A 25414-nucleotide genomic window follows, 5' to 3' on the forward strand; every position below is an offset into this window, starting at 1 on the left:
CTCCCGCTCCGGGGCCGCTCCGGGGCCGTCCCGGGCCGCTCCCTGTCCCGGGGCCGGGCCGGGCCGGGCCCTCCCCGCGGGGCGGGGGAGGCTCCGCCGCCCTACAAGAGCCGGGAGCCGCCCGGGCGCGGCCACTCCGCACGGACCCGCCGGGGCCGCTCCGGGACCGCCGGCACCGGCACCGGCACCGCGCCAGGACCCGGACCGGGCATGGCCCGGCGCGGCCGCTGAGCCCGCAGCGCGCAGGTACCGCGGGGCGGCACCGGGACGGGACCGGGACGGGACCGGGACCGCACCGGGACGGGACCGGGACCGCACCGGGACCGCCGCGACGGGCGGCGGCTCCGGGCGGGGCGAGCGGGGCACCCGGGACGGTCCCGCGTGGGTCCCGGGGCGGTTCCGGTGGTCCCGGGAGTTGCCGGGGGGGGTCGGGAAGTGTCCGAGGGAGTCCCGGGGGGCTCCGGGAGCCCCGGGGCGGCGCAGGGCGGGACGCGGTGGTCCCGGGACGGGCCCGGGGGGCTCCGGGAGCGCCGGGAGTGGGTCCCGGTGGTGCCGAGAGTGGCTCGTGGGTGTCCCGGGGGTGCGGGGGGATCCGCTGAGGGTCCCGGGGGGGCTCCGGGACCCCCGGGGCTCCGTTTCTCCCGGGGGGCTCCGGGAGCGCCGCGAGCTCCGCGGGTGTGGCGGGGGGGGAACCCACGCGCGTCCCGTGACGGCTCCGGGGGCCCGGGGGGGGGGTCCCGGGGGGTTCCCGGGGGGTCCCGGGGGGTCCCGGGGTGTCCCGGGGGTCCCGGGGGGTCCCGGGGGGTCCCGGGGGGTCCCGGGGGGTTCCCGGGGGTTCCCGGAGGTCCCGGGGGGTCCCGGTGGTCCCGGGGGGTCCCGGGGGGTCCCGGGGGGGTCCCGGGGGGGTCCCGGGGGGTCCCGGGGGTCCCGGCCGCGCTCAGGGCGTGGCCCCCCCGCCCCCCCCGGCCGCGCCCGGGGAGTCCCCGGTGGGGGCGGGGCCGCGGCTCCCCTCCCCCCCCCGGGCCCCGCCCGGGCCGGGGGGACCCGAGGGGGGGTCCCGGTGCCGAATTTGGGGCGGGGGATCCCCGGGATCCCGCGAGGGCGCGGCCGCGCGTGGGCGCCGGGTTAATGAGGGCTCGGTAATTAACGCTCATCAGCGCCGGTTTCAGCGCGGGGGCGGCGCTTCTGGCGGGGGGGGGGTTTGATTTTGGGAATCCCAAACCCAACCCCCCCCCAAGCCCCGAGGGAGGGGCCGGGGGGGGGGGAGGGGCTCGGGGAGGGGGAGGGGCGCGGGATCCCCCCCTTCCCCCCCCCGCTGCGGTTTTTGGGGCGCGGCCGCTCCCGGCGCCACTTCCCCTCTGCCCCCCTTGGGACACCCCCCCTGGGGACCCCCATTTTGGGGACACCCCCATTTTGGGGACCCCCCCCCCCGTTGGGACCCCCCCATTGAGGACACCCCCCTTGGGACACCCCCATTGGGGACCCCCCCCCTTTGGGGACACCCCCCTTGGGGACCCCCCCCCCCTTTGGGGACACTCCCTTTTGGGGACCCCCCCATTCGGGACACCCCCATTTTGGGGATCCCCCTTTCTGGGGACCCCCCCTCACCCCGGTGGCCCCACCCCCCCGGGGACCCCCGGATTTGATTTGGGGCGGGGGCGGCTCCCCCCTCCCCGCCCCCCCCGAGCACCTCGCGGCGTTTTTGGGGTCTCCCCGTTTTTCGGGGGGTTTTGGGGAGCGGCCCGGGCGGGGCCGGGACACGCGGAGGTCCCGGCGGCGCCGCGCGTGGCCGCGGGCAGCGTCCGGGCAGGGCCCGGTGGAACCGGTCCGGGACCCTCCCGGCTCCGCCGGGCCCGCCGCCCGCGGGACTCTCGCTCCAGCCGGTCCGACCGGTACCGGCCCGGCCGCGGGCCGCGCCCGCTCCGCCTCCGCCGCCGCCTCGTCCCGCTCCGCCGTCTCTGCCCCGTTCCCCCGCTTCTCCCCCGTTTTTCCCCGGTTTTCCCCCGGTTTTCCCCCGCTTCTCCCCCGGTTTTTCCCGGTTTTCCCCCGGTTTTTGGGAATGTTTTCCGGGATTCGCCGTTTCCCGGGAGCCTCCCGGGCCCGGCGTCACCGGCCCCGCCCCGGGGGTCCCGGGGGTCCCGGGGGTGGGGGGACATTTGTGACCTTGTGGCCCCCGAGCAAACACGGGGGGACAGGGGGGCCCCAAAATCGCACCCGAGGGGGGTCCCAAAACCGGACCGGGGGGGGGGTCCCAAAACCGGACCGGGGGCGGGTCCCAAAACCGGACCGGGGGGGGTCCCAAAACCGGACCGGGGGTCCCAAATCTGCACCCGGGGGTCCCAAAACCGAACCCGGGGGTCCCAAATCTGCACCCGGGGGTCCCAAAACCGAACCCGGGGGTCCCAAAACCGAACCGGGGGGTCCCAAAACCGAACCCGGGGGTCCCAAAACCGAACCGGGGGTCCCAAAACCGAACCCGGGGGTCCCAAAACCGAACCCGGGGGGGTCCCCATCAGCGTCCCCGTGTCCCCAAACGCCACCCAGGGCTGGGGACCCCGTGCCCCCCCCGTGGGGACCCCGCTGGCGCGGCCGGGGTGACACGGGTGACATCCCATCCCCCCCCACCCCCCCCCGTCCCTCCGCGGTTTTTGGGGGCGGGGGAGGGGTCGGAGGGGGGGGACAGGCTGCTAAAAATAGCGGGCACGTGGTTTGCACCCCAAAAATAGCGCGGCGGGGGGAGGGGGGGCGGCATTGCTGCGGGGACACCGAGCTGTCCCCGGTGTCACCGGGGCGGTCCGTGTCACCCCCCGAGCCGCGGGGGGACCCCGGGGAAATGGGGGGGGCGGTGGGAAATGGGGGAACTCCTGGAAAAGGCGAATTCGGGCGGATTTCGGGGCCCCTCCCAGCGCTCGGGGCCGCTCTGAGTCAGCCCCGGGTGCCCCCCCGGTTCCCCCCCGGTTCCCCCCCGGTTCCCTCCCCGCTCTGAGTCAGCCCCGGTTCCCCCCCGGTTCCCCCCCGGTTCCCCCGGTTCCCTCCCCGCTCTGAGTCAGCCCCGGTCCCCCCCCGCCCGGTCTGAGTCACCAACCAGTCCGGCCGGAGCCTCCCGGAGCCTCCCGGAGTTCGGGGACACCCCGGGGCGGGGGGGACACCCAGGGTGGGGGGGGGGCACCCCTACAGGTGCACACCCCCCCCCTCAGGTGCACCCCCCCCCCAAAAAAAATAATCCCCCCCAAAAAAAACCCCAAAAATACCGACCCGAAATTCTCTGAAAACGGAGAAATTCCCTCAAAACTTCAGAAGAGGAGAGGGGACAGGGGACGGGTCCCCGGAGTGTCCCGGGGGTGTCCTCGTGTCCCATGGGTGCCCCTGTGTCCCACCACACCGCGATGTCCCAGGGGTGTCCCGGGGGTGTCCCCGATGTCCCAGGGGTGTCCCATGGGTGCCCCCGTGTCCCACCACGCCCTGATGTCCCATGGGTGTCCCGGGGGTGTCCCACGGGTGTCCCCGATGTCCCGGGGGTGTCCCGGGGGTGTCCCATGGGTGCCCCCGTGTCCCATGGGGTGTCCCAGGGGTGCCCCCGTGTCCCACCACGCCCCGATGTCCCCTCCAGGCCGGAGCTGACCCCGGAGCCGCCGCGAGGTTCCCGAGCGAGGCCGAGGATTCCTGGGACCGGGACCGGGACCGGGACCCCACCGAGGTCAGCGGGGCCGCTCCGGCCTCTCCGGCCACTCCGGCCACTCCGGCCACTCCGGCCACTCCGGCCGCTCCGGCCGCTCCGGCCGCTCCGGCCGCTCGGCCTGGCCACAGCCACGGCGCCAAACCCGCGTCCACCCCTCCCCTGACCCCTGACCACGTCCACCCCTGCCCCGACCCCAAACCGTGTCCATCCCACCCCTGACCCCAAACCGTGTCCATCCCTCCCCTGACCCCAAACCGTGTCCATCCCTGCCCTGACCCCAAACCGTGTCCATCCGTCCCCTGACCCCAAACCGTGTCCACCCCTGCCCTGACCCCAAACCGTGTCCATCCGTCCCCTGACCCCAAACCGTGTCCATCTGTCCCCCGACCCCAAACCGTGTCCATCCGTCCCCTGACCCCAAACCGTGTCCATCTGTCCCCCGACCCCAAACCGTGTCCATCCCACCCCTGACCCCAAACCGTGTCCACCCCTGCCCTGACCCCAAACCATGTCCATCCCTGCCCTGACCCCAAACCGTGTCCACCCCTGTCCTGACCCCAAACCGTGTCCATCCGTCCCCTGACCCCAAACCGTGTCCATCCCTCCCCATGACCCCAAACCGTGTCCATCTGTCCCCCGACCCCAAACCGTGTCCACCCCTGCCCTGACCCCAAACCGTGTCCACCCCTGCCCTGACCCCAAACCCGCGTCCATCCCTGCCCTGACCCCAAACCACGTCCACCCCTCCCCCGACCCCTGACCACATCCATCCCCTCCCCCGACCCCAAACCGTGTCCACCCCTGTCCTGACCCCAAACCGTGTCCATCCCTCCCCATGACCCCAAACCGTGTCCATCCCTGCCCCAACCCCAAACCGTGTCCACCCCTCTCCTGACCCCAAACCGTGTGTCCATCCTTGCCCTGACCCCAAACCGTGTCCATCAGTCCCCTGACCCCAGCCCCGTGTCCACCCCTGCCCTGACCCCTGACCCCGTCCATCCCTCCCCATGACCCCAGCCCCGTGTCCACCCTCACGCTGACCCCTGACCCCATCCAGCCCCATGCTGACCCCGACCCCTGACCCCTGACCCCGCCCGGCCCCGCGCTGACCCCTGACCCCGTGTCCGGCGCAGATGGAGCGCGAGGAGGAGACGCGGGAGATCCTCCTGCCCAACTGGCAGGGCAGCGGCTCCCACGGCATCACCATCGCCCAGACCGACGACGGCGTCTTCGTCCGGCGCGTGCAGCAGAACTCGCCGGCCGCCCGCATGGGCGTGGTCCAGGAAGGTGGGCGCGCCCGGGCGGCTCTGGGACCCTGCGGCCTCCTGGTGGCATCTCAGGAGCTTCTGGCCTCGTGGTTCAAGCGTTGGGGGTCCAAATCCTGCCCCAGCCCGAGGGTTTGGGGGCTGAAATTGGAGTTTTGGGGACTTGGGGACGTCCTGGTGGCATCTCAGGAGCTTCTGGCTCCGTTCCCATGGGTGGTGACCCTGCAGTTCGAGTGCTGGGGGTCCAAATCCTGCCCCAGCCCAAGGATTTGGGGGGTGAAATTGCAGTTTTGGGGACTTGGGGGCGTCCTGGTGGCATCTCAGGAGCTTCTGGCTCCGTCACCCATGGGGGAGTCACTGACAGTGGGGACGGGGGGGTTCTTCCCTGAATTTTGGGGCTCAAAATGGGATTTTTGGGGTTGTTTTGGTGGCACCTCAGGCACTTCTGAGGGTGATGACCCCACGGCCACTCACAGTGGGGATGGGATTTTTCCCGCAGAGTTTTGGGGTTGAAAATGGGATTTTTGGGGTTGTTTTGGTGGCACCTCAGGCACTTCTGCCTCTGTGCCTATGGGCGATGACCCCACGGCCACTCACAGTGGGGATGGGATTTTTCCCTCACAGTTTTGGGGTTGAAAATGGGATTTTGGGGTTGTTTTGGTGGCACCTCACCGTCCCACACCCGTGGGCGATGTCCCCGCGGTCGCTCGGGGCAGGGCCGGGGGGTCCCCGCCGGTGTCCCCCCACCCCAGCCCCCTGACCCGCTGTCCCCCGTCCCCCCAGGGGATCAGATCGTCAGCGCCACCGTCTACTTCGACAAGCTGCAGTCGGGGGAGGCGGCGCAGCTGCTGCAGAGCCTGGGCCAGCACACGCTGGGGCTGCGGCTGCAGCGCCGCGGCGACCGCTCGCCGCAGGCGGCCGCCGCGCCCGGCAGCCCCGAGGTCGTGCTGGTGAGCGAGGAGGAGGAGCGGGAGGAAGGACGGGAGGACGGGGATCGGGGGGAGAGAGGGGTGAAGGCGAGGGTGGTGAGGGTGAGGATGAGGATGGGGGAGGATGAGGATGAGAACGAAGATGAGGACGGGGATGAGGATGAGGATGAGTATGAAAATGAAGATGAGGACAAGGATGAGGATGGGGATGAGGGGAAGATAAGGATGAAGGTGAGGGTGAGGATGGAGGAGGATGAAGATGAGGACGGGGATGAGGACGGGGATGAGGATGAGGATGAGGATGAGGATGAGGATGAAAATGAAGATGAGGACAAGGATGAGGATGGGGATGAGAGGAAGATAAGGATGAAGGTGAGGGTGATGAAGGTGAGGGTGAGGATGGGGGAGGATGAGGATGAGAACGAAGATGAGGATGGGGATGAGGATGAGGATGAGGATGAGGATGAGGATGAAAATGAAGATGAGGACAAGGATGAGGATGGGGATGAGAGGAAGATAAGGATGAAGGTGAGGGTGATGAAGGTGAGGGTGATGAAGGTGAGGGTGAGGATGGGGGAGGATGAGGATGAGAACGAAGATGAGGATGGGAATGAGGACGAAGATGAGGATGAAAATAAGGATGAGAATGACGATGAGGATGGGGATGAGAATGGGAATAAGGATGAGAAAAAAGACGAGGATGAGGACAAAGATGGGGATGAGGATGAGTATGGGGATGAAGATGAGGATGGGGAAGAGGATGAGGATGGGGATGAAAATAAGGATGAGAATAAAGTTGAGGACAAGGATGAGGACAAAGATGGGGATGGGGATGGGGATGAGGATGAGGATGAAAATAAGGATAAAATGAAGATGAGGACAAGGACGAGGATGGGGATGAGGGGAAGATAAGGATGAGGGTGAGGATGGGGATGACAACGGAGATGAGGATGAGGATGATGAGGATGGGGATGAGGATGGGGATGAGGATGAGGATGAGGATGGGGAGGAAGCACGTCCAGCGCTCACCGGCAGCGTCTCCTCCGCAGAGCGGCGATGATGAGGAGTACCAGCGCATCTACACCACCAAGATCAAGCCGCGGCTCAGGTCCGAGGAGGGGCCGGAGGCCGAGGCCGGCGGGACGCAGAGCAGGACCATCACGGTCACCCGCAGGGTCACCGCCTACACCGTGGACGTCACCAGCCACGACGGCGACCTCGCCGTCATCGGCGGCCCCGATTTCAACGTCTGCATCCCCGCGCCGGAGTTGGGCACGACGTCCGGCGCCGGGGTCCGAGCGGGGCTGGGGGACCCGCCCGGGACACCTGAGGGGCTTCACCTGCAGCCCCAGAGCCAAATTCCTGGTGGAGAAACTGGAAAATCCCTCCCAGGCTGGAAGGGCTTCCCGGGGTCGCCCCGCGTCGAGGCCAACGGACAGTTTGGAGAGCTGGACGGGTCGTTCCACGCCGCGGGGCTGGACGGGCAGGGCCACGTGTCCGGCGGGGCTCCGTGCCCGCAGGGGGAGGTCAGCGGCTCCTCGCCACCCGTGGACGTGGGGACGATCAAGATCCCGACGTTAAAAATCCCCAAATTCGGGTTCCAGGCCGGCGGCGAAGCCGCGGCGCCGCAGGTGGACGCGGCGGCCAAAGGCGCCACCGAGGTCCCCTCCCCTCCACCGGACGTTCCCGGCGTGGAGGCCCCGGACGGCGCCAAGGGGAAAATCCAAATCCCGCACTTGACCTTCCCCAAATTCGCCGCCCAGGCCGACGGCGCCGCCGCGGACGTCCCCAAGGGCGCGGCCGTCCCCGAGGCGGGCCTGGAGGGAGAATGGAAGGGTCCGGCCTTCAAGAAGGTGGAAACACCCCAAATTTCACTGTCGGACGTGAACCTGAACCTGAAGGGCCCCAGAGGGGAAGGGGACCTCAAAGGACTCTGCCCCAGGGTGGACGCCAAGGGCCCCGAGGTGGACGTGGCCGGGCCGGGCCGTGGCCTGAAGGGCGTGGAGGTGGACGTTGGCCTGAAGGGGCTGAAGGGAGGAGTGGACGTGTCCGTGCCGAGCGTGGGGGGCGAATTCAGGGGGCCCCAGCTGGACCTTAAAGGGCCCCAGATCGGGGTGGAGGTGCCCGGAGTGGACGTCAAAGGCCCCGCGGTGAAGATGCCCGAGATGAGCGTCAAGACCCCCCAAGTCTCCGACGTCGGCCTGAGCCTCAAAGGGCCCGGAGCGAAGGGACATCTGGATGTTTCCGCCCCAAAACTGGAAGGGGAGCTGAAGACCCCCGGAGTGGACATCAAAGGCCCCGAAGTCGAGGTTGGGAGCCCAGAAATGGAGATCCAGGGGCCCGAGGGCAAGCTGAAGTTCCCCAAGCTGAAAATGCCCAAATTTGGGGTGAAGGGAGAGACCCCCAGCGTCGACGTGACCCTTCCCAAAGCGGGGGTGGAGGTCTCCGGCCCCAAGGTGGACGTCAGCGTCCCAAGCATGGACATCAAGGGCCCCAAGGTGGACGTTGACGCACCTGAAGTGGACGTTCACGGCCCCGAGGGAAAATTCAAGATGCCCAAATTCAAAATGCCCAAATTTGGGATGCCCGGGGTCAAAGCAGAAGGTCCCGAGGTGGACGTGAACCTCCCGAAGGGCGGCGTGGAGGTGTGCGGCCCCAAGGTGGACGTTGAGGCACCGAGTTTGGGCATCCAGGGGCCCGAAATGCACCTCAAAGCCCCCAAAATCTCCGTCCCGGACGTCGACCTGACCCTCAACGGTGCCAAGGCCAGCGGCGACCTGGACGTGCCCGTGCCGGGTTTGAAGGGCCCCGAAGTGGACATCAAAGGCCCCAGGGTGGAGGTTGAAGCCCCAGATTTGGATGTCCAAGGCCCCGAGGGCAAGCTGAAGTTCCCCAAGCTGAAAATGCCCAAGTTTGGGGTGAAGGGAGAGAGCCCCGAGCTCGAGGTGGCCCTTCCCAAGGGCAGCGTGGACGTTTCGGGTCCCGGCGTCGCCGTCGAGGTCCCGAGCGTGGACATCAAGGGCCCCAAGGTGAAGGTGCCCGAGGTGGGCATCAAAACCCCCCAGATCTCCATGCCTGACATCGACCTGAACCTCAAAGGGCCCAAAGTCAAGGCGGATTTGGACGTTTCCACCCCAAAACTGGAAGGGGAGCTGAAAACCCCCGGAGTGGAGATCAAAGGCCCCAAGGTGGAGGTTGAAGCCCCAGATTTGGACGCCCAAGGCCCCGAGGGCAAGCTGAAGTTCCCCAAGCTGAAAATGCCTAAATTTGGGGTGAAGGGAGAGAGCCCCGAGCTGGAGGTGACGCTCCCGAAGGGGGAGGTGGACATTTCCGCCCCCAAGGTGGACATGGACGTCCCCAGCATGGACCTGGAAGGGCCGGAGGTCAAAGGGAAAGGCCTGAAGTTCAAAATGCCCGACCTCAACGTTCAGAGCCCAAAACTCTCCATGCCGGACGTGGATCTGGGCTTGAAGGCCCCAAAACTGAAAGGGGACGCCGGAATTTCCGGGCTGAAGGGCCCGAAAATCGACGTGAAAGGCCCCAAAGTGGACGTGGAAGGTGCCAAAATGGACGTGAAAGGTCCCAAGTTGGATGTGGAAGGTCCCAAGTTGGATGTGGAAGGTCCCAAGTTGGATGTTGAGGTGCCCGAGGTGGACTTGGAAGGTCCAGAAGGGAAGATGAAAGGCCCCAAATTCAAGATGCCGAAACTGAACATCAAATCCCCCAAAATCTCGATGCCGGACGTGGATTTGAACCTGAAGGGACACAAAGTGAAGGGGGAGGTGGGCGTGTCCCTCCCCAAGGCCGAGGGTGACATCAAGGGGCCCAAGGTGGACGTGGAGGTCCCCGATGTCCACCTGGAGGGTCCAGAGGCCAAAGTGAAAATGCCCAAAATGAAATTGCCTCATTTCAACGTGTCCGGCCCCAAGCTGGAGGGGCCCGAGGTGGACGTGAGCCTGCCCAAAGGAGAGGTGGACATTGAGGGGCCGGAGGTGGACATTGAGGGGCCGGAGGTGGACGTCGGAGGAGCGGAAGGGAAATGGAAAGGTCCCAAATTCCGGATGCCGAAGCTGAACCTCAAATCCCACAAAATCTCCATGCCCGACGTGGACCTGAACCTGAAGGGACCCAAAGTGAAGGGAGAGGTGGACGTGTCCCTCCCCAAGGTGGAAGGGGAATTGAAAGCTCCAGAAGTGGATGTTAAAGGGCCGAAAGTGGACGTGGAGGTGCCCAGCGTGGATTTGGAAGGGCCCGAGGGGAAGATCAAAGGCCCCAAGTTCAAGATGCCCGAGATGCACATCAAGACCCAGAAGATCTCCATGCCTGACGTGGACATCAACCTCAAAGGCCCCAAGGTCAAGGGTGACGTGGACGTGTCCCTTCCAAAGCTGGAGGGTGATCTCAAGGGGCCTGACCTGGACATCAAGGGCCCCAAGGTGGACGTTGATGTGCCAGACGTGGACGTTCACGGCCCTGAGGGGAAATTCAAGATGCCCAAGTTCAAGATGCCCAAATTTGGGATGCCCGGGGTGAAGGCAGAAGGTCCCGAGGTGGACGTGAACCTCCCAACAGGAAACCTGGATGTGAGCGGCCCCAAGGTGGACATTGAAGGCCCAGAGGTGGACATTGATCTCCCAGAGGGGAAGGTGAAGGGCCCCAAGTTCAAGATGCCCGAGATGCACTTTAAGACCCCCAAGATCTCCATGCCTGACATCGATTTGAATCTCAAGGGTCCAAAACTGAAGGGAGATGTTGATGTCTCTGTCCCTAAGCTCGAGGGTGACGTGAAGGGTCCAGAAATTGACCTCAAGGCCCCCAAGGTGGACATTGAGGCACCTGATGTGGACATTCACGGCCCCGAGGGGAAATTCAAGATGCCCAAGTTCAAGATGCCCAAATTTGGGATGCCCGGGGTGAAGGCAGAAGGTCCCGAGGTGGACGTGAACCTCCCAGCAGGAAACGTGGATGTGAGTTGTCCCAAGGTGGACATTGAAGGTCCAGAGGTGGATGTGGAGTTGCCAGAGGGGAAGGTGAAGGGCCCCAAGTTCAAGATGCCCGAGATGCACATCAAGGCCCCCAAGATCTCCATGCCCGACGTTGACTTCAACCTCAAAGGCCCCAAGGTCAAGGGGGACGTCGATGTCTCAATCCCCAAGGTGGAAGGGGACCTGAAGGGGCCTGACCTGGACATCAAGGGCCCCAAGGTGGACGTTGATGTGCCAGACGTGGACGTTCACGGCCCTGAGGGGAAATTCAAGATGCCCAAGTTCAAGATGCCCAAATTTGGGATGCCCGGGGTGAAGGCAGAAGGTCCCGAGGTGGACGTGAACCTCCCAACAGGAAACCTGGATGTGAGTGGCCCCAAGGTGGACATTGAAGGTCCAGAGGTGGACATCGATCTCCCAGAGGGGAAGGTGAAGGGCCCCAAGTTCAAGATGCCCGAGATGCACTTTAAGACCCCCAAGATCTCCATGCCCGACATCGACCTCAACCTGAAGGGGCCCAAGGTCAAGGGAGATGTTGATGTTTCCCTTCCCAAGGTGGAAGGTGACCTGAAGGGGCCTGACCTGGACATCAAAGCCCCCAAGGTCGATGTTGATCTCCCCGATGTTGAGTTGGAAGGTCCCGAGGGGAAGATCAAAGGTCCCAAGTTCAAGATGCCCGAGATGCACATCAAGGCCCCCAAGATCTCCATGCCTGACTTCGATCTGAACCTCAAGGGCCCCAAGGTCAAGGGCGACGTCGATGTCTCCGTCCCCAAGGTGGAAGGGGACCTGAAGGGGCCTGACCTGGACATCAAAGGCCCCAAAGTGGACATTGAGGCACCCGATGTGGACGTTCACGGCCCTGAGGGGAAATTCAAGCTGCCCAAGTTCAAGATGCCCAAATTTGGGCTGAAGGGTGAAGGCCCCGAGGTGGACGTGAACCTCCCAAAAGGAGACCTGGATGTGTCCGGCCCCAAGGTGGACGTGGAGATGCCAAGTGTGGACATTGAGGGGCCGGAGGGGAAGATCAAAGGGCCCAAGTTCAAGATGCCCGAGATGCACATCAAGGCCCCCAAGATCTCCATGCCCGACATCGACCTGAACCTGAAGGGCCCCAAGGTCAAGGGCGGTATGGATGTCTCCGTCCCCAAATTGGAGGGCGACCTGAAAGGTCCGGATGTGAACATTAAAGGTCCAAAGGTGGATGTGGACGTTCCTGACGTGGACGTTGAAGGTCCCGAGGGGAAGTGGAAGGGACCCAAGATCAAGATGCCGGAGATGAACATCAAGGCGCCGAAATTTTCTCTGCCTGATGTCGACCTGAACCTGAAAGGTCCCAAAGTGAAGGGAGAAGTGGACGTGTCTGCCCCAAAAGTAGAAGGTGACGTGAAAGTGCCGGATCTGGAGTTGAAAGGACCCAAAGTGGACGTGGATGTCCCTGACATCGAACTGGAGGGCCCAGAGGGGAAGATCAAAGGTCCCAAGTTCAAGATGCCCGAGATGCACTTCAAGGCCCCCAAGATCTCCATGCCCGACTTTGACCTGAACCTCAAAGGCCCCAAAGTGAAGGGAGACGTGGACGTGTCCGTCCCAAAAATTGAGGGAGATTTGAAAGCCCCAGATGTTGACATCAAAGGCCCCAAAGTCGATGTGGACCTCCCCGACGTCGAGCTGGAGTGTCCCGAAGCGAAGCTGAAGGGCCCCAAGTTCAAGATGCCCGAGATGCACTTCAAAACCCCCAAAATCTCCATGCCCGACATCGACCTCAACCTGAAAGGCCCAAAACTGAAGGGGGACGTGGACATTTCCACCCCCAAACTGGAAGGTGACGTGAAAGGCCCAGACGTGGATATCAAAGGCCCCAAGGTGGACATTGAAGCTCCTGACGTGGACATCGATCTCCCAGAGGGGAAGGTGAAGGGCCCCAAGTTCAAGATGCCCGAGATGCACTTCAAAGCCCCCAAGATCTCCATGCCCGACTTCGATCTCAACCTGAAGGGCCCCAAGGTCAAAGGTGACGTCGATGTGTCCGTGCCAAAGCTCGAAGGCGACGTGAAAGGGCCGGAGGTGTCACTGAAAGGTCCAAAAGTGGACGTGGAGGTTCCTGACGTGGAGCTGGAGTGTCCCGAGGGGAAGATCAAAGGTCCCAAGTTCAAGATGCCCGAGATGCACTTCAAGGCTCCCAAGATCTCCATGCCCGACTTTGATCTCCACCTGAAGGGCCCCAAGGTCAAGGGGGACGTTGATGTCTCTGCTCCAAAGCTGGAAGGGGACCTGAAAGGGCCTGAACTGGACATCAAAGGCCCCAAAGTTGATGTTGACCTTCCCGACGTTGACCTCGAGTGTCCTGAGGGGAAACTGAAGGGCCCCAAGTTCAAGATGCCCGAGATGCACTTCAAAGCCCCCAAGATCTCCATGCCCGACATCGACCTCAACCTGAAGGGCCCCAAAGTGAAGGGCGATGTCGATGTCTCTGCTCCAAAGCTTGAGGGAGACCTGAAAGCCCCAGACATTGACATCAAAGCTCCCAAGGTCAATGTGGACCTCCCCGACGTCGAGCTGGAGTGTCCCGAGGGGAAGATCAAAGGTCCCAAGTTCAAGATGCCCGAGATGCACATCAAGGCCCCCAAGATCTCCATGCCCGACTTCGATCTGAACCTCAAGGGCCCCAAGGTCAAGGGGGACGTCGATGTCTCCGTCCCCAAGCTGGAAGGGGACCTGAAGGGGCCTGACCTGGACATCAAAGGCCCCAAAGTGGACATTGAGGCACCCGATGTGGACATTCACGGCCCTGAGGGGAAATTCAAGCTGCCCAAATTCAAGATGCCCAAATTTGGGCTGAAGGGTGAAGGCCCCGAGGTGGACGTGAACCTCCCAAAAGGAGACCTGGATGTGTCCGGCCCCAAGGTGGACGTGGAGATGCCGAGTGTGGACATTGAGGGACCGGAGGGGAAGATCAAAGGTCCCAAGTTCAAGATGCCCGAGATGCACATCAAGGCCCCCAAGATCTCCATGCCCGACATCGACCTGAACCTGAAAGGCCCCAAGGTCAAGGGAGATGTTGATGTTTCCCTTCCCAAGGTGGAAGGTGACCTGAAAGCCCCAGACATCGACATCAAAGGCCCCAAGGTCGATGTTGATCTCCCCGATGTTGAGCTGGAAGGTCCCGAGGGGAAGATCAAAGGTCCCAAGTTCAAGATGCCCGAGATGCACATCAAGGCCCCCAAGATCTCCATGCCGGACGTCGACTTCAGCCTGAAGGGCCCCAAGGTCAAGGGGGACGTGGACATGTCCCTTCCAAAGCTGGAGGGTGACCTGAAGGGGCCTGAACTGGACATCAGGGGCCCCAAGGTGGACATTGAGGCACCTGACGTGGACATTCATGGCCCAGAAGGGAAAATTAAAATGCCCAAGTTCAAAATGCCCAAATTTGGGATGCCCGGGGTGAAGGCAGAAGGTCCCGAGGTGGACGTGAACCTCCCGACAGGAAACCTGGATGTGAGTGGCCCCAAGGTGGACATTGAAGGTCCAGAGGTGGACATCGATCTCCCAGAAGGGAAGGTGAAGGGCCCCAAGTTCAAGATGCCCGAGATGCACTTCAAGGCCTCCAAGATCTCCATGCCCGATGTTGACTTCAACCTCAAAGGCCCCAAAGTGAAGGCGGACGTCGATGTTTCTGTCCCCAAACTCGAGGGTGACCTGAAAGCCCCTGACATCAACATCAAAGGCCCCAAGGTCGATGTTGATCTCCCCGATGTTGAACTGGAAGGTCCCGAGGGGAAGATCAAAGGCCCCAAGTTCAAGATGCCCGAGATGCACATCAAGGCCCCCAAGATCTCCATGCCCGATGTTGACTTCAGCCTCAAGGGCCCCAAAATGAAGGGGGACATCGATGTCTCTGCTCCAAAGCTGGAGGGTGACCTGAAGGGGCCTGAACTGGACATCAAGGGCCCCAAGGTGGACGTTGATGTGCCAGATGTGGACGTTCACGGCCCCGAGGGGAAATTCAAGATGCCCAAGTTCAAGATGCCCAAATTTGGGATGCCCGGGGTGAAGGCAGAAGGTCCCGAGGTGGACGTGAACCTCCCAGCAGGAAACCTGGATGTGAGTGGCCCCAAGGTGGACATTGAAGGCCCAGAGGTGGATGTGGAGTTGCCAGAGGGGAAGATCAAAGGCCCCAAGTTCAAGATGCCGGAGATGCACATCAAGGCCCCCAAGATCTCCATGCCTGACGTTGACTTCAACCTCAAAGGTCCCAAACTGAAGGGGGATGTTGATGTCTCCCTTCCAAAGGTTGAGGGAGACCTGAAAGCCCCAGATATCGACATCAAAGGCCCCAAGGTCGATGTTGATCTCCCCAATGTTGAGTTGGAAGGTCCCGAGGGGAAGATCAAAGGTCCCAAGTTCAAGATGCCCGAGATGCACATCAAGGCCCCCAAGATCTCCATGCCCGACGTCGACTTCAGCCTCAAGGGCCCCAAGGTCAAGGGGGACGTCGATGTCTCCGTCCCCAAGCTGGAAGGGGACCTGAAGGGGCCTGACCTGGACATCAAAGGCCCCAAAGTGGACATTGAGGCACCCGATGTGGACGTTCATGGCCCAGAAGGGAAAATTAAAATGCCCAAGTTCAAGATGCCCAAATTCGGCTTTTCTGGCCCAAAAGTGGAAGGCCCCGAGGTGGACGTGAACCTCCCCGAGGCCGAGGTCAACATTTCGGGTCCGAAGGTGGACGTTTCTGTCCCTGAGCTGGACATTGAAGGCCCCGAAGGGAAACTGAAGGGCCCCAAGTTCAAGAAACCGGAGCTGCAGTTCAACGTCCCCAAGATCTCCATGCCCGACATCGACCTCAACCTGAAAGGCCCCAAACTCAAAGGTGACCTCGACGCTTCTCTTCCCAAGGTCGAGGGTGAGCTGAAAGGCCCCAAGCTGGACATCAAAGGGCCAGAGCTTGAGCTGGAGGGGCCAAAGGTTGACCTGGATGGAAAAGCTAAAAAATCCAGGTTTAAACTTCCCAAGTTTGGCTTTTCTGGCCCAAAAGTTCAAAGCCCCGAGGTGGACGTGAAGCTTAAAAAGCCTGAGGTTGAACTGTCCGGCCCGAAGGTCGAGGTCCAAGCTCCGGATTTGGATCTCCAGGGAAAATCCAAAGGCTCCAAATTCAAAATGCCTTTTCTGAACATTTCTTCACCCAAAGTCTCGATGCCGGACGTGGAGCTGAACCTGAAGGGGCACAAAATGAAGGGGGAGCTTGACCTGTCCACCCCCAAATTGGAAGGGGAGCTGAAAGGACCTGAGGTGGACATCAAGGGCCCCAAGGTCAACATCGAGGCCCCCGATGTGGACGTTCACGGCCCAGAGGGGAAACTCAAGATGCCCAAGTTCAAAATGCCCAAATTTGGTGTTCCTGGGTTTAAAGTGGAGGGGCCAGAGGTGGACGTGAACCTGCCAACAGGAGAACTGGACGTGTCCGGGCCCAAAGTGGACATTGAGGGTCCAGAACTGGACATTGAGGGGCCCGAGGGGAAGATCAAAGGTCCCAAGTTCAAGATGCCCGAGATGAACATCAAGGCCCCCAAGATCTCCATGCCCGACATCGACCTGAACCTGAAGGGCCCCAAGGTCAAGGGGGACGTGGACATGTCCCTGCCCAGTGTGGACCTGAAAGGACCCAAGGTGGACGTGGAAGTTCCCGACATCGACGTGGAAGGTCCGAAAGGAAAAATCAAAGGCCCCAAATTTAAAATGCCCGAGATGAACATCAAAGCTCCCAACCTCTCCATGCCAGACCTGGACCTCCACCTGAAAGGTCCCAAGGTCAAAGGCGGGGTGGACGTTGATCTGTCTGCACCAAAAATCGAAGGGGACCTGAGCTTGCCGGACGTGGACATCAAAGGCCCCAAAGTGGACATTGAAGCTCCAGAGGTGGACATTGAAGGGCCCGAGGGGAAGATCAAAGGCCCCAAGTTCAAGATGCCCGAGATGCACATCAAGGCCCCCAAGATCTCCATGCCTGACATTGACTTCAACATCAAAGGACCCAAAGTGAAGGGGGATGTCGATGTCTCAATCCCCAAGGTGGAAGGGGACCTCAAGGGGCCTGAGCTGGACATCAAGGGCCCCAAGGTGGACGTTGATGTGCCAGACGTGGACGTTCACGGCCCTGAGGGGAAATTCAAGATGCCCAAGTTCAAGATGCCCAAATTTGGGATGCCCGGGGTGAAGGCAGAAGGTCCCGAGGTGGACGTGAACCTCCCAACAGGAAACCTGGATGTGAGTGGCCCCAAGGTGGACATTGAAGGTCCAGAGGTGGACATTGATCTCCCAGAGGGGAAGGTGAAGGGCCCCAAGTTCAAGATGCCCGAGATGCACTTTAAGACCCCCAAGATCTCCATGCCCGACATCGACCTGAACCTGAAGGGGCCCAAGGTCAAGGGAGATGTTGATGTTTCCCTTCCCAAGGTGGAAGGTGACCTGAAGGGGCCTGACCTGGACATCAAAGCCCCCAAGGTCGATGTTGATCTCCCCGATGTTGAGTTGGAAGGTCCCGAGGGGAAGATCAAAGGTCCCAAGTTCAAGATGCCCGAGATGCACATCAAGGCCCCCAAGATCTCCATGCCTGACTTCGATCTGAACCTCAAGGGGCCCAAAGTGAAGGGAGACGTGGACGTGTCACTGCCGAGCATGGAAGGTGACCTGAAGGGGCCGAAGGTGGACGTGAAAGGCCCTGAATTCGATGTTTCAGCACCAGATGTGCAAGTTGAGGGCCCTGATGGGAAGATCAAAGGCCCCAAGTTCAAGATGCCCGAGATGCACTTCAAGGCCCCCAAGATCTCCATGCCTGACTTCGATCTCAACCTGAAGGGCCCCAAATTAAAAGGAGATGTTGATGTCTCTGTCCCCAACCTGGAGGGTGACCTGAAGGGCCCAGAACTGGACATCAAAGGCCCCAAAGTCGATGTCGACCTCCCCGATGTTGAGCTGGAAGGTCCCGAGGGGAAGATCAAAGGTCCCAAGTTCAAGATGCCCGAGATGCACATCAAGGCCCCCAAGATCTCCATGCCCGATGTTGACTTCAACCTCAAAGGCCCCAAACTGAAGGGGGACATCGATGTCTCTGCTCCAAAACTGGAAGGTGACCTGAAAGGCCCCGAAATTGAAATCAAGGGCCCCAAGGTGGACGTTGATGTGCCAGACGTGGACATTCACGGCCCTGAGGGGAAATTCAAGATGCCCAAGTTCAAGATGCCCAAATTTGGGATGCCCGGGGTGAAGGCAGAAGGTCCCGAGGTGGACGTGAACCTCCCGACAGGAAACCTGGATGTGAGTGGCCCCAAGGTGGACATTGAAGGCCCAGAGGTGGACATTGATCTCCCAGAGGGGAAGGTGAAGGGCCCCAAGTTCAAGATGCCCGAGATGCACTTTAAGACCCCCAAGATCTCCATGCCCGACATCGATCTGAACCTGAAGGGCCCCAAGGTCAAGGGAGATGTTGATGTTTCCCTTCCCAAGGTGGAAGGTGACCTGAAAGCCCCAGATATCGACATCAAAGGCCCCAAGGTCGATGTTGATCTCCCCGATGTTGAGCTGGAAGGTCCCGAGGGGAAGATCAAAGGTCCCAAGTTCAAGATGCCCGAGATGCACATCAAGGCCCCAAAGATCTCCATGCCCGACGTTGACTTCAACCTAAAGGGCCCCAAGGTCAAGGGCGACATCGATGTCTCAATGCCCAAGGTGGAAGGGAACCTGCAGTGCCCAGATGTCGACCTCAAGGGCCCCAAGGTGGACATTGAAGCCCCTGACGTGGACATTCATGGCCCAGAAGGGAAAATAAAGTTCCCCAAGTTCAAAATGCCCAAATTTGGGATGCCCGGGGTGAAGGCAGAAGGTCCTGAGGTGGACGTGAACCTCCCGACAGGAAACCTGGATGTGAGTGGCCCCAAGGTGGACATTGAAGGCCCAGAGGTGGATGTGGAGTTGCCAGAGGGGAAGATCAAAGGCCCCAAGTTCAAGATGCCCGAGATGCACATCAAGGCCCCCAAGATCTCCATGCCCGACATCGACCTGAACCTGAAAGGCCCCAAGGTCAAGGGTGACGTGGACGTGTCCCTGCCCAGTGTGGAAGGAGAGCTGAAAGGTCCCGAGGTCAACGTCTCTGCCCCCGACGTCACCATCGACAGCCCCGAGGGCAAATTCAAACTGCCCAAGTTCAAGATGCCCAAATTCTCCATGCCCGGGTTCAAAGGGGACGGGGTGGACACGGACCTGACCCTCCCCAAGGGCGATGTCTCCATTTCGGGCCCCAGCGTGGACGTGGAGGCTCCTGAGCTGAGCGTGGATGGGAAAGCCAAAGGTCCCAAATTTTCCATGCCCGAGATGCACATCAAGGCCCCCAAGATCTCCATGCCTGACGTTGACTTCAACCTCAAAGGTCCCAAGCTGAAGGGGGACGTCGATGTCTCCCTTCCAAAGCTCGAGGGTGACCTGAAAGGCCCCGAAATTGACCTCAAAGGCCCCAAGGTCGATGTTGATCTCCCCGATGTTGAGTTGGAAGGTCCCGAGGGGAAGATCAAAGGCCCCAAGTTCAAGATGCCCGAGATGCACATCAAGGCCCCCAAGATCTCCATGCCCGACGTCGACTTCAGCCTCAAGGGCCCCAAGGTCAAGGGGGATGTCGATGTCTCCATCCCCAAGCTGGAAGGGGACCTGAAGGGGCCTGACCTGGACATCAAAGGCCCCAAAGTGGACATTGAGGCACCCGATGTGGACATTCACGGCCCTGAGGGGAAATTCAAGCTGCCCAAATTCAAGATGCCCAAATTTGGGCTGAAGGGTGAAGGCCCCGAGGTGGACGTGAACCTCCCAAAAGGAGACCTGGATGTGTCCGGCCCCAAGGTGGACGTGGAGATGCCAAGTGTGGACATTGAGGGGCCGGAGGGGAAGATCAAAGGGCCCAAGTTCAAGATGCCCGAGATGCACATCAAGGCCCCCAAGATCTCCATGCCTGATGTTGACTTCAACCTCAAGGGCCCCAAGGTCAAGGGGGACGTCGATGTCTCCGTCCCCAAGCTGGAGGGGAACCTGCAGTGCCCAGATGTTGACCTCAAGGGACCCAAGGTGGACATTCAGGCCCCAGATGTGACCTTGGAAGGGCCCAAGGTCAAGATGCCCGAAATTCATGTCAAGACCCCCCAGATCTCCATGCCCGACATCGACCTGAACCTGAAGGGCCTGAAGGTCAAAGGTGACGCTGACCTGCACGGCCCCAGTCTCGAGGCGGGTCTGAAGGGCCCCGAGGTGGACATCAAAGGTCCCAAAGTAGACATTGAGGGCCCGGCGGTCGACGTCGATGGTCTGGAGGGGAAAGTGAAGCTGCCCAAAATGAAAATGCCCAAATTTGGCTTTAAGGGCGAAGCTCCTGACGTGGACGTCAACTTGCCGAAGGCCGAGGTGGATCTGTCTGGCCCCAAGGTTGATCTCAGCCTGCCAGAGGTCAACGTTGAAGGTCTGGAGGGCAAAGTGAAAGGTCCTAAACTAAAAATGCCCGAAATGCACGTGAACGTCCCCAAAATCTCCATGCCTGAGATAGATTTGAACCTGAAAGGCCACAAAACCAAGGGCGGCTTTGACATTTCCACCCCAAAGGTGGAAGGTCACCTGAAAGGCCCCGAGGTCGACCTCAAAGGCCCTGAATTTGGGGTCAAAGGCCCCGAAGTCGATGTGGAATGTCCCGACCTGAGCGTCGAGGTCCCAGAAGCCAACATCAAAGCTCCCAAGTTCAAAAAGTCCAAATTTGGGTTCGGAATGAAAAGCCCCAAGGCGGAGCTGGATCTACCCGAGGCCGAGCTGAACGTGGAGTCCCCTGAGGCCGGGAAGGGGAAGAAGAGCAAGTTCAAGATGCCCAAAATCCACATGAGCGGCCCCAAAGTGAAGGGGAAGAAGGGGGCGTTCGAGGTGAACGCGGCGGGGGCCGAGCTGGACGCGGAGCTCAACGTCGCCGGCCCCGACGCCGCCATGAAGTCCCCCAAAGGCAAGAAACCCATGTTTGGGAAGATCTCCTTCCCGGACGTTGAGTTTGACCTCAAATCGCACAAATTCCGCGGGGAGGCCTCGGTGGGGGTCCCAAAAGTCGAGGGCGAGCTGGAGGTCAAGGGCGACCTCAAGGGCCCGAGCCTCAACGCGGGTGTTGAAGGTCCTGACGTCAGCCTGAAGAGCCCAAAGTTCAAACTGCCCGGGGTCCAGGTGGGCGCGGGGGACGCAAGAATCGGGGGGGACCTGAAGGGGCCCGGGATCGACGTCGCCGTCCCCTCGGCCGCCGTGCCGGACGTCGACGTCGGCGTGAAAGGACCAAAGCTGAAAGGTGAAGTCGGCCTTGCCGGAGCACAACTGGAAGGTCCCGAGGTGAACCTGGGATGGCCCAAGGGGGGCAGAACGGGTTTGGGGCTGGAAATGCCGGACGCGGAGGTGAAGCTCAAAGGGCCCCAGATCTCCAGTCCCGAGCTGGAGGGGAACCTGAAAGGACCAAAGTTAAAGGGAGATTTGGACATTTCGGGCTCGGCGGAAGGGCCCGGCCTCGGCCTGGACCTCGGCGGCCTCGGCGGGAAGGTGAAGCTGCCCACGGTGACGCCCCCGGCGCTGGAGGTCAAGGGCGGCGTCCCCGGCTCCGTCCAGTCCCCAGGGGCCACCCTGGACCTCCAGGGGCCCTCGCTGGACGTCTCCGGCCCGGATTTGGATGTCAGCGCGAAAGGACCAAAGTTGAAAGGAGACGTCGGCGTCAAATCCCCCCAGGCGCCGGCAGACGACTCCGGCTTTGAAATTTTGGGGGGCACCATCAAGCTGCCGTCCCTGAAGCTGCCCCAGTTCAGCATCTCCAGCCCCGGCGTGGACGGGGGGGACGCGGGGGTCGCTCTGGAGGGCCCCCGGGTCAAGGTGGGGCCGAAGGGCTCCGGCCTGGGGCTGGAAGGCGCCGAGGCGGAACTGAAAGGGCCGAAATTCTGCGCGCCGGACGTCGACCTGAGGCTGAAAGGACCAAACGTGGACGTGGCCGGCGACATCAAAGGGCCAAAGGTCAGCGCAGAAGCCCCTCACGTGGGGGTGGGCGTCCACCTGGAGGCTCCGGCCCTGGAAGCGTCCGGCCCGGGATTGAACGTCAACGTGAAGGGGCCGAAGGTCAAAGGCGGGGCCGGGGCGTCGCCGCCGTCGCTCGGCGCCGGTTCCGGAACCTTCCACGCCTCCAAGCTGTGCGCCGAGGGTGGCCAGGTCAAAGTCTCCTTCCCCAAGCTGCGGATGCCGAAATTCGTCTTCTCCGAGCCCGAGGCCAAGGGCCGCGAGGTCGGGGTGGACGTCGACTTCCCCGGCGCCGACGCGGCCGAGCCGGAGCCGGACGAGGCCGAGGCGAGGCTGAAGAAATCCAAGCTCAAGATGCCCAAATTCAACTTCTCCAAGCAGAAGGGGCGCGGCGGCGGCGGCGGCACCGCGGGCGGCCCCGAGTCCTCGGGCTCGGTGTCCGGCTCCAGGGGCGACCTCAAGAGCTCCAAGGCCAGCCTGGGCCCGGCCGAGGGCGAGGCGGAGGCCGAGGCGCCGGCGGCCAAGGGGAAATTCTCGCTGTTCCGCAGCAGGAAGCCGCGGCCGCGCTCGTCGTCCTTCGGCGACGAGCCCGCGGCCGAGCCGGACGCCGGCAGGCAGCCCAGGAGCAAATTCGGGACCTTCGGGGGCATCGGCTCCAAGGCCAAGGGCTGCTACGAGGTGACGGCCGGCGACGAGGACGGGGCGGCGGCGCCGGCGGCCCCCGAGTCCCGCCTGGGCTCGGCCTCGTCCTCCGAGGGCGTCGCCCGCGCCGGCCTCCGCCTGCCCGGCCTGGAGCTGGCGGTGGCCAAACGCAAGGAGTGACCCCGGGGTGCTCAGGGGGACCCCGGGGTGGTCTGGGGGTGACCCCGGGGTGCTCTGGGGTGACCCCAGGGTGGTCGGGGTGACCCCAGGGTGTCAGGGGTGACCCCTGGGTGGTTGGGGTGACCCCAGGGTGCTCAGGGGTGACCCCAGGGTGCTCTGGGGTGACCCCAGGGTGTCAGGGGTGACCCCAGGGTGTCAGGGGTGACCCCGGGGTTTTTTTGTACATAGGCCGGCACAGAGGGACCCCCGTGTGTACAGAGGGGGGGAGGGGCTGGGGGTCGCTCCCCCTCGGATTTTGGGGTCCCCCCTCGTGCCGACAGCTTCACTTCTTCTCTCCCCATTAATCCTTTTCCTTTTTTTTTTGGTTTTTTTTTTGTATTTTTATTGGGTTTTTTTCCCTGCCTCCTCCCCCCCCCATCCTCCCAAATATTTCCAGTGTTTGGTTCGTGGAAATGAATTTTTTTTTAAATCTTTTTTCTTGGTCTTTTTTCTTTTTTCTTTTTTTTTTTTTGCGTGTTTTTTTCCTGTCGTTTTTTTGCCCCCTTCGTTTCCACCTTTTTCATTTTTTTGGCTTTTTTTTTTTTTTTTTTTTTTTTTTTTTTTTTAGGGCTGAAGATTCTGTTAGGTCAACGGATTTAATTCAAAAATTTGGGCTTTCTGGTTTGTGCAAGAAATTAAACCAAAGCTGTGGATTTTTTATTTAAAAAAACAACCAAAACTGTGGATTTATTTAATAAAATCTAACCAGAAAGGTGGATATATTAGAAAAAAAACAAAGCAAAAGAAGTGGATTTACCAAAGAAAGAAGCAAGTGAAATGGAATTACTAAAAAAAGACCCAAAGTAAAAATGTGGATCCATTAATAAAAGATTTATTAAAGAAATGAAGATAAAAATGAATTAAATAAAATAATTTACAGATAAAATTATATCTGTTAAGAAAATAAACCAAAGAAAAGGACATATATTTAAAAATAAAATTAAATGGATTTATCCCAAGAAATAAACTAAAAGAAAAAAAAAAGGATTTATTGGGCGGAATAAAGAAAAAAATGTGTTCTTATTGAGCAAAATAAACAAGAAAAAAATGGATTTATTAATAAAATAAACCAAACCCATGAATTTATTACTAAAATAAGCCCAAAGCCTGGATTTACTAATAAAAACACACCAAAAGCACGGGTTTGTTAATAAAATAAAGCGGGGAAAGTGGATTTATTAATAAAAATAAACCAAAAAAGCACAGCTCTGACCTCTGGAACGGAGAGTGGGAAATGGAATCCGAGGCACAAGACCCGGAGCTCGAATGACTCCGGGGGAACGGAGCCAGCCCGGGGCCGCTCCCGAGCTTTTCCCTCAGCTTTATTTCCCTTTTTTTATTTTTTTTAGCTGTTTTGTGGCTGCTTTTCTGTTTATTTGTTACACCCTTTGTACCATAACTTGATAAAAGCGCCCGTTTCTCTCTTGTTCTGCCCCAAAGTCCAAAGGTGCGTCAGGCGTCCCGGGATTAAAAAAAAAAAAGTTTTGTTTATGAGGAATTTTTTTTTGTTGTTTTTTGGGGGGGGAAAGTTTAAATAAATGAAAGATTTATAAAATAATAAAAAAAGCGACCCCAGGAGACCGAAACCTGTTCCCTTTGCAGCACTTTAACGGCGAATTAACGGGAGTCGAACCGGGGTGGAAATGGCAAAGAATAAAAATCGTTTATTAACCGCGATGCCGCGCTCCGGGCTCTTCTTGCCCCCCAAATTCGGGGTGTCGCCGTCCAATCGGAGCCTCCCCCTGGATTTGGGGGTCACAACCCCCAGCCCCCCCCCCCCCCAAAAAAATTTGGGATCCTGCCCCTCCCCCCGCCTGGAATTTCAGTTCCCCTCCCCCCACCGCGGCCCCGCCCTTCCCAAATTTGGGATTGCCCCTCCTCCCATTGCCCCCCCCCAAAATCCCCTTTTTGCCCCTCCCCCTTCCCAGGCCACGCCCCCTCCCCAAATTTGACCCGGCTGCCCGCCAGGGGGCGCTGCTGCGCACGGCCGCCATTTCAGGCACAGGGGCCGGAAGTCGGTTACTTCCCCCGGTGCATCACGGGAGCTGTAGTCCCATAAATGACCGTAACTTCCGGCCGCGCCCTTCTGATGCATGATGGGAACTGAAGTTCGGCTTTTTAACCAGCAACACCGGAAGTTGCTGGGCTGCCATGTTGTTTCCGAGTCATCCTGGGAGCTGTGGTTTTTTTCAAATAGGAGCGGAAGTTCGGCCATGTTGGCAGCCGGTGCATGCTGGGAGATGTAGTTTGCTGCGGGGCACTGGTCTGCACTGGTTCTTACTGGTCTGCACTGGTTCTTACTTCGGTCACCCCCACGGAGGGGCCCCAGGTGTCCATTGGGGGGTCCCAGGTGTCCATTGGAGGGTCCTCAGGTGTCCCAGCTGTGTTCCAGGTGTCCCGGCCGGTCCCCAGCTGTGTCAGGTGTCCCCAGGTGTTTACAGCAGATCCTTCAAGTGTCTGCTGGGGGTTCCCAGGTGTGTCCCCAGTGTCCCAGGTGTCCACGGAGGGACCCCAGGTGTCCATTGGGGGGTCCCAGGTGTGTCCCCAGGTGTCCATTGGGGGTTCCCAGGTGTCCCTCGGGGGTTCTCAGGTGTCCCCCAGCTGTCCCAGGTGCCCCCAGGTGTCCATTGGAGA

At 60.9% G+C, this 25414-nt stretch overlaps 2 protein-coding genes across 2 annotated transcripts in view; one reads left to right on the forward strand and one right to left on the reverse strand.

Moving 5' to 3' along the window:
* Positions 1–155: 155 nt before the first annotated feature.
* On the forward strand, positions 156–24457 carry AHNAK (AHNAK nucleoprotein). Its single transcript, XM_077789619.2, has 5 exons — positions 156–246; positions 3611–3697; positions 4813–4966; positions 5728–5894; positions 6923–24457. The coding sequence occupies exons 3-5, from the start codon at positions 4813–4815 to the stop codon at positions 22739–22741; spliced, it is 16140 nt and encodes a 5379-aa protein (XP_077645745.2). The 5' UTR covers positions 156–246; positions 3611–3697; the 3' UTR covers positions 22742–24457.
* LOC110480986 (uncharacterized) overlaps positions 24419–25414 on the reverse strand; it is a 4680-nt gene continuing 3684 nt past the window's right edge. Inside the window, exon 4 of the mRNA XM_085563880.1 lies at positions 24419–25390. The gene's annotated coding sequence lies outside the window, so the exon portion shown is untranslated. The remainder of the gene's footprint in view (positions 25391–25414) is intronic.

This window comes from Lonchura striata, chromosome 31 (genome assembly GCF_050655825.1).
Source record: "Lonchura striata isolate lonStrDom1 chromosome 31, ASM5065582v1, whole genome shotgun sequence".
Taxonomy (NCBI): Eukaryota; Metazoa; Chordata; class Aves; order Passeriformes; family Estrildidae; genus Lonchura; species Lonchura striata.